Here is a 15,431-nt window from a genome sequence, read left to right on the forward strand (position 1 = left end):
TGATATTGCATAAACGTAACAACCTCCATCCGCTATCGTTTTCTAAAATATTAAAAACAGCACGAACATTGGCATCTTGAATAAAACGTAAATTAGTCGGTCCTTACAAGGTTTTATAAAATAAACAGGCGAATTTTAACAACGTTTCATTATTTTACAATAACCATCTTCAATAGATTTGCAACATAAAGTAACAATATTATAACCAAATACGAAATTTTGAAACAAGGCAGCAAAATGAATACTATTTTTCATTTGCGTTTCAAACCCTTCCAATGTTTTTTGTTCTACGTGATAAACAATTTCATCGGGACTTTGAACTTCTTAATTAAGTTGTAACTCTTCCACAATATCTTCATCTTTATAACCATCTTTGATGAAAAAAAAATGTTTAGTGTATATACTGTTGCTACTAAATTTACTTTCCTCAGTTTGATATTCAAATTTTAATTTTTATATCTAAAAAAAAAATTATATGTATTTTTTATAATATTCCAAAACAGCTGAATCAACGTGATACTTTTAAATATTTTTTGTAATTCTAATTTATTATCAATAATTAAAAAAATATCATAAATATTACCAACTCGTGATAAAGATACATAATAAAGACTATTATTAAAAGCCTTTGAATTAAATTGAACAACTGCTTTATTCATTGTACTTCCTTGAACTTTATGAACAGTAAAAGAAAAAGCTAATCTTAAAGGTAAACCCAATCTTGAGGCTGCAACAGCATGAGAGCAATCTAAAATGTCTTTTTTGACACATTAAATTTTGACTTCTTTTTTATTCATATTAACCCAAACAGCATTATTTTCTATTAAAATGACTGTACCAATAGTACCATTGCACAAACCTTCTTCGACATTGATATTTCTCACAAGCATAACAATAGCACCCATTTTAAGATAAACAGCTGCTGGAATCTGAAACGAACATTGTATATTTGGATTTTTAATAACATCTTTAGCATAAAACCAATAACCTTCATGCTTTGTATTCTCCATTTTTTTATTATTATAAACATCATCTTCCATATTTTTTAAAAAATTATCTTGTATATTTAGTGTTTAAATTTTCATCTTTTTCAAAACAACGAGTCATAAAATAATCAATAGTTTGGTCTGAAACTTGTCCAAAACGTATTTCATTTAAAGCTCCAAAAAATTACGCATCTTCTTTTTGTCTAAAGCATTCAGTTAAAACCAAAACTTGTGTCATGTATTGTTACCATATTTTAGATTTAAAAACAAATTCTCCTTTAATAGGTGGTAACTGAAAAAAATCGCCACAAGCAATAACTTGAATACCATCAAATAATTCATCATCACATTTTTTAATTTCACAAGCTATTAAATGTAATAAATCAAATGTTTGAGCGTTAATCATTGAAATTTCATCAATAATTAAAAAATCAGTTTCCAAACACGTTTTTTTAATGTCTGGATGCATATGTCGTTTATAATAATCTAAACTTTTAACACCAGTTTCTATACCAGTAAAAACATGTAAAGTTACACCATTTAACAAATGAGCTGCTTTTCCTATACTCGCACTAACATGTATTGTCTTATAAATTTGTATACTTTAAGCAATTTCTTTGACAATATAACTTTTTCAACATTCAGCACCTCCAGTAATAAAAAAATTGATTCCTTCATTAAGCCATTGAAGCGCTTTTTGTTGTTGTAAAGATAACATTTTTTTTATTATTTTGCTGAAAAAAAAAATTTATTTTGAATATAAACTCATAATAGCATATTTAACAAAAAACATCATAAAAATAGTTTTCTGTTCAACAATTTTTTCCAGTTTAGTTGATAAATCGTCTTGTTCATGAAGTATTAATGTATTCATGAAGTATTCATGAAGTATTCAAGTGTTCATGAAGTGCAAAAACTTTATAGCTAACATTTCATCTTCTGTCAAAAGGTTTTTCTGACGAGTTAATAACTTGAGCATTTTTTTATTATCATTTTCTCTTATTTTATTCATCTAAACAAGATATTTTACATATAATACACTTGATCAAAACATTTTTTACAATATATAAATGAACAACTTCGCTTCCAAGCTTCAGAATATTTAAATTCATTTCAATCTTCACATTCGTTTAAATAATTATTACAATTTTTAATTTCTAGACATTTTTCTTTCACATGATTTAATAAATTTTCTTTAGATATATTTTTATAAAAATAATAAATACTTTCAAAATTCAAATTTAAATAAACATGATAATGTATTTTAATATATTGAAACACCATTAAAATCAATATAAAAGGTTTTCTTTTAACTTCTTCATTAAAAAAACCATGCCAGTCATTATTCAAAAGTAATCTACAAGATTGACATAAACTTTGTCTTAAAGTAAATGCGTGCTGTCTAATTTTTTCCAAAGTCTGTGGATGATTTTGATTGAGTATGTATAAGCTTTTGATTAAAAAATCCAAATCATTTTCTGTTAGTTCCATTTTTTTATTATGTAATCTAAAAAAAAATATTTAAAAAAAATCAATTCAAAAAACATTTATCACAATAAATACAAAAAAATTCAATATATAAAAAATATATGAAAAATTTTATAAAAATTTTTATTCTTCATATAATTTGAACGTAATACAATAATATATAATATAATAATGAACGTAAAATCTGTCTTTAGTTTTTGCTGCTTTAAGAAAATATAAGTCCGAAGAAAGTAAGATAAACACAACAGATAATTACTTAAAAATGGAGGTTGACAAGTTTCACATTGACTGAAATAGAAAATGTGAAAATTGACGATTAAGTAAAAAAATAAATATGCTTTTATTCTTCATATAATGAATGTATATGTTTATATCTCCTTTCAGAATCATTATATTCTGAACGCATAATCTCAATATTGTTCTTTTTACATTTGAAACATAAACTGTTCTCTTGACACGGACATGAAGCCAAACGAAGAATTTCGCTTTTATGATAACAGTAAGTATTTTTAAACAAAGCATCTGATAAACCAATCTTTTTAGATACCAACATTATATTAGTTTCTATTTTTTATGTAATCTAAAAAAAAATTTATTTTAAAAAAATATAAAAAAATTTACAAAAAACAAAATTTAATTTGTTGTTTCCATTTGATATTTGTTCACGAGATCGTTGTCGTATATATATATTTTTTATTTTATAAATATTTCTCGACAACTAGCACATGCTTTGTAATCACAAACTTCTTAATAAGTATCTAATGGAACGGAATAAAAAATCACACAATGTTTGTAGAAAGCATACTTTTTTCTAATTCACCACTTGGATCTGATTTTGTTACATAATCTTATAAATCATCAAAATCAAGATCTTTCTTGAGTACTTCTCTATACAAATGAAATTTTTCCAAGGTTGTTTTTGACATTTTTTTACTAATCTAAAAATAAAAAAAATAATACAAAATTAAATTTCTCCCCACCTCTTCTTATATTCATTATCAATTCTTTGAGAAATAAAAATTACATTTTTTTTATATTTACAATCTAAACACATTTGTTCCAAATAACAATTACAGTTAGCTAAATCACGTAATTCGTATTTATGAATAAAAAAAGTTTTGTTTAACAAAATCCTCGATAAACCAATCTTTATAGAATCTTTTTCTATCATATTGTAAAATTCTTTCACTGTATCCACTGAATAGTCACAACATAAACATAAAAGTTTATATTTGTCGTATTCTTGACATTGACAGTTGGTCAAAAAATCAATCCTTTTTTTTTCATTTTCATAAATTTCGAAGAGTTGTTCTTTAGTTAAATTGACTTTTTTAGAAGCTTTCAATATAATGTCTTCTAGTTTCATTTCCATTTTTTTATTATGTAATCTAAAAAAAAAAACTTTATACACTAAATATATTATATACAGTTTTCAATTCTACATAAACATAACAAGAATTCAAATTACAAAACACACAAACAGGGTAACAATCGCATTGAGCAATTTTACAAAGAGATTCATATGCAACACCAGGTTTTTTACAAATAAAATAAAGTAAATTTTTCATGCAGTCAAGTTTTTCCGCAACCTTTTTACACATTTGTATTTCGTGATCGTTTAACATCAACATTAACGCTTGCAATTTCAAAAAATCTTCATTTTTAATTTCAGATGGATAATTTATAACTCGTAATTTTTCTGTTTTTATTTGACGAACTTTTTTTACAAAATGATCAAATTCTTCTTTAGACATTTCTTTACGATGAAAATCTTCCAAATACCCCATTTTTCAATATCTTTACGAACGTTATTGTAAATATCTAGTCCTATGAGTTCAAAGAATCGAGGAGCAAGATCTATGTTCACAATTTTATCATCAACGATACCAAAACTTCCATCTTTATTTTGAACAATTTCAGCCTTATAAAACACATTCATTTTTTTTATTATGTAACCTAAAATAAAATAATTACAAAAAATTTTCTTTTATAATAAAGTATAATTTTTAAATATTTGAAGTACAGTTTCTTTATTTATTTTTTTCGTGAATATAACGATGAATGTAATCATAAGTTCCTTTACAAGGTTCACAAAGACTAAAAACATTACAATCTTCTTTTGGACAAGATTCAGCTTGTTGCATTAACATTCGTATTGTTTGACTTTCATCATAAATACCAGCTAATATTAATAAAAGTTGAGTGATTAGTTTTTCAACTTAATTTTCAAAAGGCATTTTTTTATGTAATCTAAAAAAAATACAATAAAAAATTATTTTATAAAAAATTTCTTTTGTTCGTTCATCACATAAACAATTTTAGCTTTTCAACAATTTGGACATAGTTCTATATATTGAGATGTTGTTACAGCAGGTGTCATAAAACTATTGCTTGCTCGTACTGTTATTTTTACCATTTTTTTAATTATGTGATCTAAAAAAAATAAAATAAAAATCTATTTAATCTAAACAAAAAGTACTCAAATATCCATCGTTTTTAAAAATAATCGTTGTGATTCTTCACGAAAACGTATTGTTTTTTCAATCTTATTTTCAAAATAAAAATAATTCATTATTTCTTTGCGAAATTCAGGAACATTTTTTTTAATATACTCAAACATAGCCACATCTCTTTCTTTTTCTTTTTCTTTTTCTGCTGCTATTTCATTATTAAGACTTTCAATATTTTCTCGATTTGTAGTAAACTATTTGTACATGGATTGCATATATACTTGTTAAGTTTTTAATCTGTCTTTAAAACAATCTTTTTCAGTATCTTCTCGTATTAATTTATTCATTTCATCCATAGCTTCTTTTAATCTGTTGACATGAAAATTTTTAATAAAATGTTTAGCATCTTCACCATATTTAACAAAATATTTGACCATTTTATATTCAAAAGCAATATCTGGATTCAGTTTATCCAACTTTTTGTATTTATGAGAGATATATTTTCCATATTGAAATTCTTGAAGGAAATCCATTTTATTAGTTTACCTAAAAAATACAAAGTTTAAAGTACAAAAATTTAAAATACAAAGTTAAAAAAAATTTTACTCAATAAGAATATTTATAAAAGTAGTGATAAAATAATTTTTAATTGTTTTTTTTAACAATAATCTTTCTTCATGCTTTGAAATATAATTAAAATCTTTCATGTCTACATTTACTTTTATATGCGAGAACATGGCTTCATCTCTTCTCGAAAATTCCTCTTTTTCTTTTGTTACAATAAACTCATCTTCTTCGATTGCAAGACTGCTAATAACAGTCATATGATTTATCAATTCTATTAAAAAATTACGTAGATTTACATGATTTTTAATGATAATAATCAACTATTTTTATTTATAATTTCTGTTATTTTTTGAAACTCTCCCAGTATTCCATCTTGATGATCATCCATGGTTAAAAACTCTTTAACGATAACAAAATGAAAATAAAAAACAGGTGATAATAATTCCAAATTTTGCCACAATTCGTGTTCAGAATGATGTAGCTTGCAATATTTGTCAATCCATTTAATGACATCTTCAGTCCAATTTTCATTATTCATTTTTTTAATTAGTTGTCTAAAAAAAATTACAATAAAAAAAATAAATAAACAAAACACTATCATGAAAATTAATAGTTGTTAACATTGTTCTTTTTATCAAATTTCTAAAATAATTTCTCAAACATCTTCTACAATTTAAAATTCTTTTATCGTTTGGTGTTATAATAAAACCATTTGTTTGATAATGATAAAACAAATCGACAGATTTATTGCACTCTGTAAATATTTCCATAAGAAGTGTCAAATACATGTTGTGTATTTCGATATTCTCCCAAACATAAGATAATAAACCACTATCTATAACACAAACATCATTTTTTATTTCTTTTATTTTTTCTTCATCAATTTCCATCTATTGAGCTACATCAACCATTTGTAAAAACTTTAACACGTTTTGAAACGTATTATACATACCATTGTTTTCTTTTTTCATCAAATCCCAATTATTTATTTTCATGTTTTTATTATTTAATTTTAAAAAAGATAATTTTACAAACAAACAGATAAATTATTAAAATCATATTCTAAATCGTGAGTTAATCAATGTGTTTATAACTAAAAGATAACAATTCTTAAAAGTTTTCTGAAATCATTTTTAAATTATTTAAATAATTATGAAAAAAACTGTTCTTTTCCATTTCATTCATACCATCTATTGAAATTAAGTCTAATGAATCTGTATATAATTTTTCTGTATCACGAAAAACAAGCTCAATTTGAGAAAAAATATCCAAATAACATTCTAGTTTATTTAATGAAATACTTCCAATAGTTTGATAAAAAATCATTTTAATATTATTCAAACTATTAAGTGTTTCATTAAATGAAATAAGTTGATGACTTTGTACATATGCCATTATGCTTTCTAAACGACTATGTTGATCACGATCTAGTTTTTTAATAACATTCCAAGCTAAAATAATTTGATTTTCTTCTTGCTTTAGTCTGGAATTAGTATCCCAAGGATGTTCGTCTTTATTCATTTTTATTAGTTCTCTAAAAAATTATAATTACAAAATTATTTATATTTTTTTTTAGAAAAAATAAAAAAAATTCTACCTTATCCGTGACGTAAAGCGAGTTCGATAAAACACAATAAACATTTTTCCACAATATAATAGATAAATAAAACACCAAATATTCCACATAATATAGCAAACATTATTAGTTAACTAAAAATAAAAAAATTACTTAATTTTACATTTGATATATAAATTATTTTCAATTAAATAATCATTAATGTCTGCTTTTTTTATAAAGTTACAATATCCATAACCAACATTTTCTTCATTTTTTGCAGGTCATTGAAAAGACATATTATTCTCAGTAATAAAACTTTTTTTCATTTGTTTGCCATTAGATCTACATAGTTTAAATGTAATGACGTGATTTATAAAAGGCCATTTTAATATAGCATCATAAGGTGAGGATCTCATTATAATATGCAATCCAATTTCTTCTACCCCAAGGCTATCACATTTATTTATGGCTCATCACATTTTTTTGGCTATCACATTTCTCATGGGTATCAAATTTATTTGGCTATCATATTGATATTCATTTTCATTAAAAATTGATAGTTTTTATAATAAAATGGCACACTATAATAAGCCTTGCTTTCATTTTTTAATTGCTCCTTAAAATATTCAAAAATCCATATCTTACAACCATGTCCATTATTATTGTGCCTTTCTTCTAAAATAGATACTCGAAAATCTAAATTCATTATTTTCTCATTATACAAACCATTGAATAAAATACTCGGATTGTCAGTATAAATGGTAAATGAAGGTCTACTATTTTCTGCAATTCTATCAGCCATAAGTTTTACTAATCTAAAAAAAATTTTATAAAATATAAAAAAAAATATGACAAAAAAAAAATTTTTTTTCCAGTGGAACCAAAACCATCCTTTCTTTCTACATCTTTAATCATTGTTGTTTTTACTTCACGACAAGAACAACTCTCAATTTCTTTTACATTTTTTATAGCTTTAAACATTTTCACAAATCCCATCTGAGCAAAAGCATCTCCACGTTTAATAATATAATCTTCTTTTGAATGATTGATTAATATGACTTTAATTTCGTCTTTATAATCAGCGTCTATTATTCCTGGAGAATTTAACACAACAACACCATATTTATAAGCCATACCTGATTTTGAATATACATGTCCTGCAAAATCAGAATCTATTTCATCGATATAGACTCCAGTACTTACTAAAACACGTTGGTGTGGTTGAAGTATATAATCCTTTGTGCTTCTTAGATCAAAACAAGCACTATCTTTTGTTTCATAAAAAGACCATTCTTGACTATCTCTAATTTCGAGTCTTTTTAACTCTTTTACTTCATAAATAGACCATTGATCTTGTTTGCGATGTGCATCTCTTATTTTAATCATCTAAAAAAATTTAAATACATACATTGTGTTTTTGTTCTAAAGAATAAACTACATTTTCTCTTTTTTCCTAATGAGAAAAATTACAATTTTTACAAAAACTTAATTTACAAAAAAAACCAATCAAAACAAAACAAATATATTTTTCTACAAAGTTGACAGTGTCCAAACCAATAATAATAAAATTTAAACTGTTTTAAATCCTTTTTGTTTAATACTCTATTAAAAAGTTCATTAATATAAGGCAATAAAGGCACACTAGTATTAAAATCAGTATCAATCCACATATTTAAAAATAAATCATCTATTTTTTTTACTAATTTTCTATCGTAAGCTTCTACAAGCAAAATTTTTTCTAATTGAACACTACTATCAAAATGTCTGTATTTTAATTTTACAATTTCCATTCTTGTTCTTTCATAATATCTATTTTCTTCCTTTTCCATTTTTTGCAATCTAAACACATTTTTTATATCTCACTGACTATACCAGAAGATGTTGATGATTTGAACAAGTTTTTTTCCCCTTTTTTATAAAATGGTAGTCATGAAAACATAATCTCTTTCATTAAAATAGAATCAAAGTATCAAAGAACAAAGTTTAAAGTTCATCATACCACACTTTGAACTTTGAACTTGTATGATGTATTTTACATTCTTTAAGAAAAACTTGTTTAATTCTTGTTTTTTTGTAATCTCTTTTTTCAAGACAAACAGTATAAAAGGAGCTCATTTTAATTTAAAAATTTATTCAAAACACAAGTGAACAAAAAATGTCAGAGTTTGAAATTGTTTATTGCAACGATAACACCTATGTCAAATTTGCAGAATTAGCAGCTGCTACTTTGTGGCTTGTTGAGTTTAAAGACGAAAAAAATGTAAAAGATAAACATTATTCCACTGTTCCTCTTAACCCACTTGCACAATTTAACTATGTTAAAAAAGAATTGATTTACAAACCAAAAAATGAGGGTTGTGAAATCTTACTACCATGGAAGTACAGAGATATGTGTGATCTCATCAAAACAAGTTATTTATTCAGATCCGAACTGAAATTAACAAAAGACGACAACAAATTTAAAATGTCCAATGGTGAAATTACTAATAATGTGGTTTTTAAATTTAATCATAACAAAATGAACAAAAAAGTAAAAAGGAAAGTTTGATGGGTAGTATGCAAGCAGCTCAATACAGAGCCTATATGACAGTCGCTTACCCTAAAACCCACATATTAAAAACAGTCGAGTTTAACAGTTATCCGATACGAATAGCAAAAGAAGGAGATGAGATTCATGTTACAGAGTATCAAAGATTATTGGCTGTAGAACCGTCTTTCCACAACACTATGAATAAAAATGGTGTTCCTAGAAATTATAATCAGATTTTTGAAAAAAGCTTGTGCAGAGTTTGCTGAAAAAAAAGCGAGTGAAACAAAAAAAGCCAAAGTTGAACCAGAAGTACCAGAAGAAAATGAAGAATAACTTTTTTTTGTAATTTTTTAAATTGAATTAAGAAACCTGTTTTATTAATAAAAAACTTGTTTTTTTTCTTTTTTTCCTATATAAAGGGTAAAAAAAATAAATTCTAGTTCATTTTTGAAAGAGAAAATAACTAGCAAACAATTCGACGAAAGTCTCATCAAAGCTGTTCAACTTTTTTTATCCAAATAACAAATTACATCCTATGTTGTTTGCATTTCACCATTTAAATAACATGTATGAAGAATGGCAAGATATTATATTTACTTATTTAAAAAATTTTGACTTGGAGTTGAACTTGGAAGAAGAAAAATGGATAGATTTGTATTATATATTTATAGCTAAAGACTATGAAAACTGTCTTCATTTGTTTGAAAAACCTTCTCGTCGTTATATGAATTTTGCAGAACAATCAGCTTCATGGAGAACAAACATGTTTGAAGTATGTCGCATGATTAACGATGATTTTTTAAATATAACCAAAACAACAGTAGAAAAACAACACGAAGAATTAAAAAAAAAACTAGAAGAGTTTATTAAAGTACTTAAACTTTATTACAAATCAAAAAACATTGAAAAGAAATGCACTTCATGGAAAAGCAAAGTTAAATAGTCTTTAAAGTATTATTTTTTGTTTTCTTATCTATCTAACAAATGGGAATATGATAACTTGAAGAAAAATTGTAAAATAATAAAATACGTTTTTCCAGCTTGCATGGACCAACCGCCTTGATTTTCGCTCAACGATAAAGTTTTTCATAATACCTATTACACATTTATACACCTGCTCCTATTTATGAATATTTTATAGAAAAAAAAGTACACGAAGAAGGAGATAAAGTTTACATTTATAAAGCCTTTGATCGTTGTAATTTTCACAAAAAAAGTTTAATAGAAATGTTCCCTACAGCTAAACTATTTTTTTTCTTTAAAAGAAACTTTAACATTTCAATAGTACTATAAAGAAAAGAAGACGAAGTTTATAATTACAATACTAACGAAATAGTATCGAAGCAACCTATACACAGAAACACTAATTATACCAAATATTATGTGACCACAAAAAAATGATTATAAACAAGACATTTTTTTATTTTTTTATTTTTTTTTCCATATCAAAAAGTTGATACACAATTTTAATAATATGAAATATATTGTCAAAACAATCACATTTGTCTTTTTTTAACACATATACGCAACGAATATTGTCTGTTATTAAACGAATAAAACTTTCGTATTCACCAACACTAAATTCTGTATATTGTTGTACGTTTAATACTTTAATAAAATCATTAACAAAATCTTCTAAATAAGATGTAAACATAAATGTTTCATATTTTGGACAGTGTTCGTGAGTTTGTTTTTACGTATAGCTATGTTGATAGTGTTCTAAACATAAACTTTTATTGTTAAAATAAGTTGGTAGTTCACACAATTTTGGAAATAGTAATCTATTTAAATCAAATGTATATATTTTTTGCTCTTTTATTGCACTCAATGCATCTTTCTCCGTGTTGCCGCCTTTATAAAACACGAGATTATGTTCGAATTTTGAAAATATTGCTCTTAAGTAATCTATAACAGAGCTACAAAATATGATTTCGCTGGTATATTTGAAAGTGGGATAGTACTCTAATCCGCGAATATTGTTCAGACAGTATAAAAATACTTTTTTATCTTTTTCTTCGAAGTTTTCAAATTTTTCACAAGGTATTACTTGTTTATGAAAAAACTTCTTATCAATAATTGAACGTAAACATAACTCTCTTATGCAATTTCTTCACAATGTATGGATCTCTCGATTAGTAATAAATTCGAAATCTAAAAACCACAACTAAAAAAAATTGCTTTTTTATTAAAAAAAGAAGCGTATTCCTTTAATAAAATGAATAAAAAAGTATAAAAAATCATATTTTAAAAATTTTTTCGCATATTTTTTATTAAAAAAAAATTAATCGCGTTGATAGCATCATTAAAAAAAGTCATAACAATTGCGCAGTGTGCGCGCTTGATGAAGTGTCTAAAAGATACTAACATTATGAAAACAAATCTGGAAATTCTTCACCTTCATCTGATCGTATAGAAGAAGAACATTATACAGATAAAAAATCATTTCATTTTCTACAAAATGTACTCGATTCTAAAAGGATAACATTAAATTCTTACAGTATTGAAAAATGTTTTAAAAACAGTCAATTTAATAATTTACTCGAAAATCCTCAACTTTGTCTTATTCATCTCAACCACTTTGATGATTTGAAAGACCAACTCGGTGATAACTATATAGGTGAACTCTATAAAGCTAAGCTTACTGTTTTGCTACTAGACGAAGATATCAAACCTACTATAGATCAAGCAGACGGTCATCAAACAGACGGTTTCGTAGATACGTTTACTACAAAAGTAATACCTATCGTCTTTTCTTTGATAGAAAAACTAGATGAGCGTTAAAAAAGAAATCAGTTAAAAGAAACATTGAAGGAATTATAAAGGAAAGAACCAGCTATAAAAAAACTTTATTTGTTAATATATTACACGCTATTGTAACTATATTTATTACGAGTTTTTTTAGTTTAGAAAAAGAGGAAGAACAAAATGGGTACTGATGAATCTTTGTCTCGTTTTTTATAAAAATTCATAATTTAAAAATTATTTTATAGGAGTTTATGCTTTTGATCAGTTGAGTCAAACAAAAACTCATATTCATATTATTAATCAAATGAAAAAAAATGGTTCTTTTATCATTTACGACAATGAAACCACAAAAGAAGCAGGTCAACATTGGAGAGTGTTGATGAAATTAGACAAGGGTCATTTTTTTTGTTTTGATAGTTTAGGAGAAGAAAGTGTATTACAAAAAATTCCAAAACATTTAAGATTGAATAAATATTTGTTTGAAGCAGTAGAAGAAGTCAATAGCAATATACAAATCAACACTATTAATATAAACTACAAAGAAATTGAAATTAATTTTTTTATAAGGGGCTGTTCATATGGATAAAATTCATCCCGCCTAACCGGGGTACCCCGGTTAGGCGGGATGAATTTCAGCTGTGTTCATATGGAAAAAAACATCTCGCCCAAGCGAGACATTTTTAATCACGTGACATTTGTTTTCATAATTGCGCAAATTATTAAATTAAAAATGGAAGTTAAAAAAAAAGTTCTTATTGCTACAACTAATATAATAGCTTTCCAATCTTATTTGATGCACATTAAAGTATAATATTATTACGTATTTTACAAAACGAGCATTACATTAAACTTATCATTAAAAATCTCTTCAGAAAAAAAGCTTTCGCCTTAAAAAGCTTAAAGATAAAATGTTGAGAAGAAATAGTAAAAAACCCCGTAGCTGTTGGTACGAAATTGGACGGTCTGATAAATGGTGGAAAAACATGATATCTGGTATTTCTCCTGAAAGTTACTGGTTTAAAAATTTTAGATTGTCAAAAAGTGCATTTATGAACTTGGCTGAACAGCTTAAACCCTTCATAGCACCTAATCCAAAATCCCCTAACTATAGAGCTTTGAGCACAGAAAAAAGCTTGCAATTACTCTATACTATCTTAAGGATACTGGCTCTTTAATAATGACAGCCAACTGCTTTGGGATAGCAGTAAATACAGTCTCTTCAATTATTACACAAGTGTGCGAAAAAATTGTTTATTACCTAGGGCCAATCTATAAATCTCTACCGAAAAAAGAAATCGAAATGAGACAAAAGGTGATTGAGTTTGAATCCAAGTTTGGCATGATTCAAGCTTTTGGTTGTATAGACGGTACGCATGTGCCAATTGTATGTCTTGTTGAAAACTCTCAAGATTATTTTTGTTATAAACAATATTATTCCATGAATGTTCAAGCAGTATGTGATTATAAAGGAATGTTTATGGATATAGAATGCGTTTGGCCTGGAAGTGTTCACGATAGCAAAGTATTTTCCAACTCATCCATAAACAAAAAACTTCGCGATGGTTTCTTACCAGGTATGTTTCAATCAGTATTACATGGATACAAAAAAATTGGAACATATATCATTGGTGATCCAGCCTACCCCTTAACTCCGTTTTGTATAAAAGAGTATCAAACCTGTAGCAGTAACGAGCAAGTAGTATTTAATAGCATGCTTTGATCAGCTCGAAACCCTATCGAATGTGCATTTGGGAGATTAAAAGCTCGTTGGGCAATTCTTACCAGAAAAATAGATTTTAAATTGGAACTTGTACCAATAATTGTTTATGCTACATTTGTATTACATAATTTTTGTGAGAAACACAAAACATTAGTTGATTCTGACAGTGTAAATAACCAAGTTCAGCTAATTAAGTTTAATGAAGAAACTTATATTAATCAACCAAACCCAGGTTATTCAAACAAAACAGCAGAAGGAGAGCTCACAAGAACATTGCTTACATCTTACATTTCAGATTGTTTGCCAAATTAATAACAATATGCTTAAATCATAAAATCACTTATAATGGTAAAATCACAGACTTCTGCATTTTTTAGAATTTTGCATTGATTTTCTGCATAATTAAAATATATAGTTTTGTTTATTGTTTAAAATATATAGTTTTGTTATTGTATTTAGTTTTATATACCCCTTCAAAATCTTGATTAGTATTTTACTAAATAAGTCTGTAAAATACTATAAACCTTTACTAAACAACATTAATAAAACAAAGTTATGGATGTGTTTCATATTAGAAAAAACTACCAACTATCTTTTAACACTATACTATCATATTGCAACATATGCTCTTTATAGGCACAGCAAAAAATATAAATGTAATAAAAAGTGTGTATAAAACAGTTTTGCTACTTTTGCTTTTTCTCAGGAGTTGAATGAGGATCTTGGAAATTTTGAGAATATGTAGGTGCGTTAAAATTGTAATAAGTTGGAATAGGTTGGTGTTGTGTCAAGTATTGTGGTTGAATAGGTTGCATTGCCATCGCTAACATTTCAATCGAACGACACATGCTATTCCCCACATTAACCATGGAATTGCTTACTTGTTCTAGTGATTTAGCAAAGCTTTCGCTTGATAAACGTAAACTTTCAGCCAAACCAATCTTAAATTTAGCGTCTTCTTTTGCTTCAGCGAATAATAGCTAGTCACGTTGACTTGCAGATAAATTTTTTTCTAAATGTTTTCTCTTGTTATCAATTAGTTTAGGAACAACATTTGTCTTTCTTTTACAACCGGTGTAGATGTAATTGTTCTTTGATGTAATCTTTCTTTTACAATTGGTGTAGATGCAATTGTTTCAGAAAAACATTCTTGTGGTGGCGTTGATAAGTAGTCAAGAGATTCTTCATTAATAACATTATATTCAGTTTCTTCATTATAACTGTTTATTTTTTCTTTATCGACTTCACTACTCTTTATGCCAAAAGACAAAGGTTTTATATTTGCTGAAAAAACCCCAAATTTCAATCAACTTATCATAAAATTCGTATACAATTTTTCCACTTCCACTTTTCGTTCCTAAAGTGACAGCTTTTGAAAAGTTCTGTC

The 15,431-nt window shown here is 25.9% G+C and overlaps 1 protein-coding gene across 1 annotated transcript; it reads left to right on the forward strand.

The window, feature by feature from the left end:
- The first annotated feature begins 13,501 nt into the window (after positions 1-13,501).
- Positions 13,502-14,356, forward strand: LOC136085512 (putative nuclease HARBI1). The gene is made up of 2 exons (XM_065806825.1): positions 13,502-13,898; positions 14,049-14,356. The coding sequence occupies exons 1-2, from the start codon at positions 13,502-13,504 to the stop codon at positions 14,354-14,356; spliced, it is 705 nt and encodes a 234-aa protein (XP_065662897.1).
- Positions 14,357-15,431: the final 1,075 nt, after the last annotated feature.

The sequence above is a fragment of the Hydra vulgaris genome, chromosome 09, assembly GCF_038396675.1.
Source record: "Hydra vulgaris chromosome 09, alternate assembly HydraT2T_AEP".
NCBI classification, from domain to species: Eukaryota; Metazoa; Cnidaria; class Hydrozoa; order Anthoathecata; family Hydridae; genus Hydra; species Hydra vulgaris.

Excerpts from the sequence above, each read along its gene's own strand:
- LOC136085512 (XM_065806825.1), top strand. The coding sequence starts at position 13,502 with ATGACAGCCAACTGCTTTGGGATAGCAGTAAATACAGTCTCTTCAATT. Across the intron at positions 13,899-14,048 it reads TCGCGATGGTTTCTTACCAG|CTCGAAACCCTATCGAATGT; the intron begins GTATGTTTCAAT and ends TGCTTTGATCAG.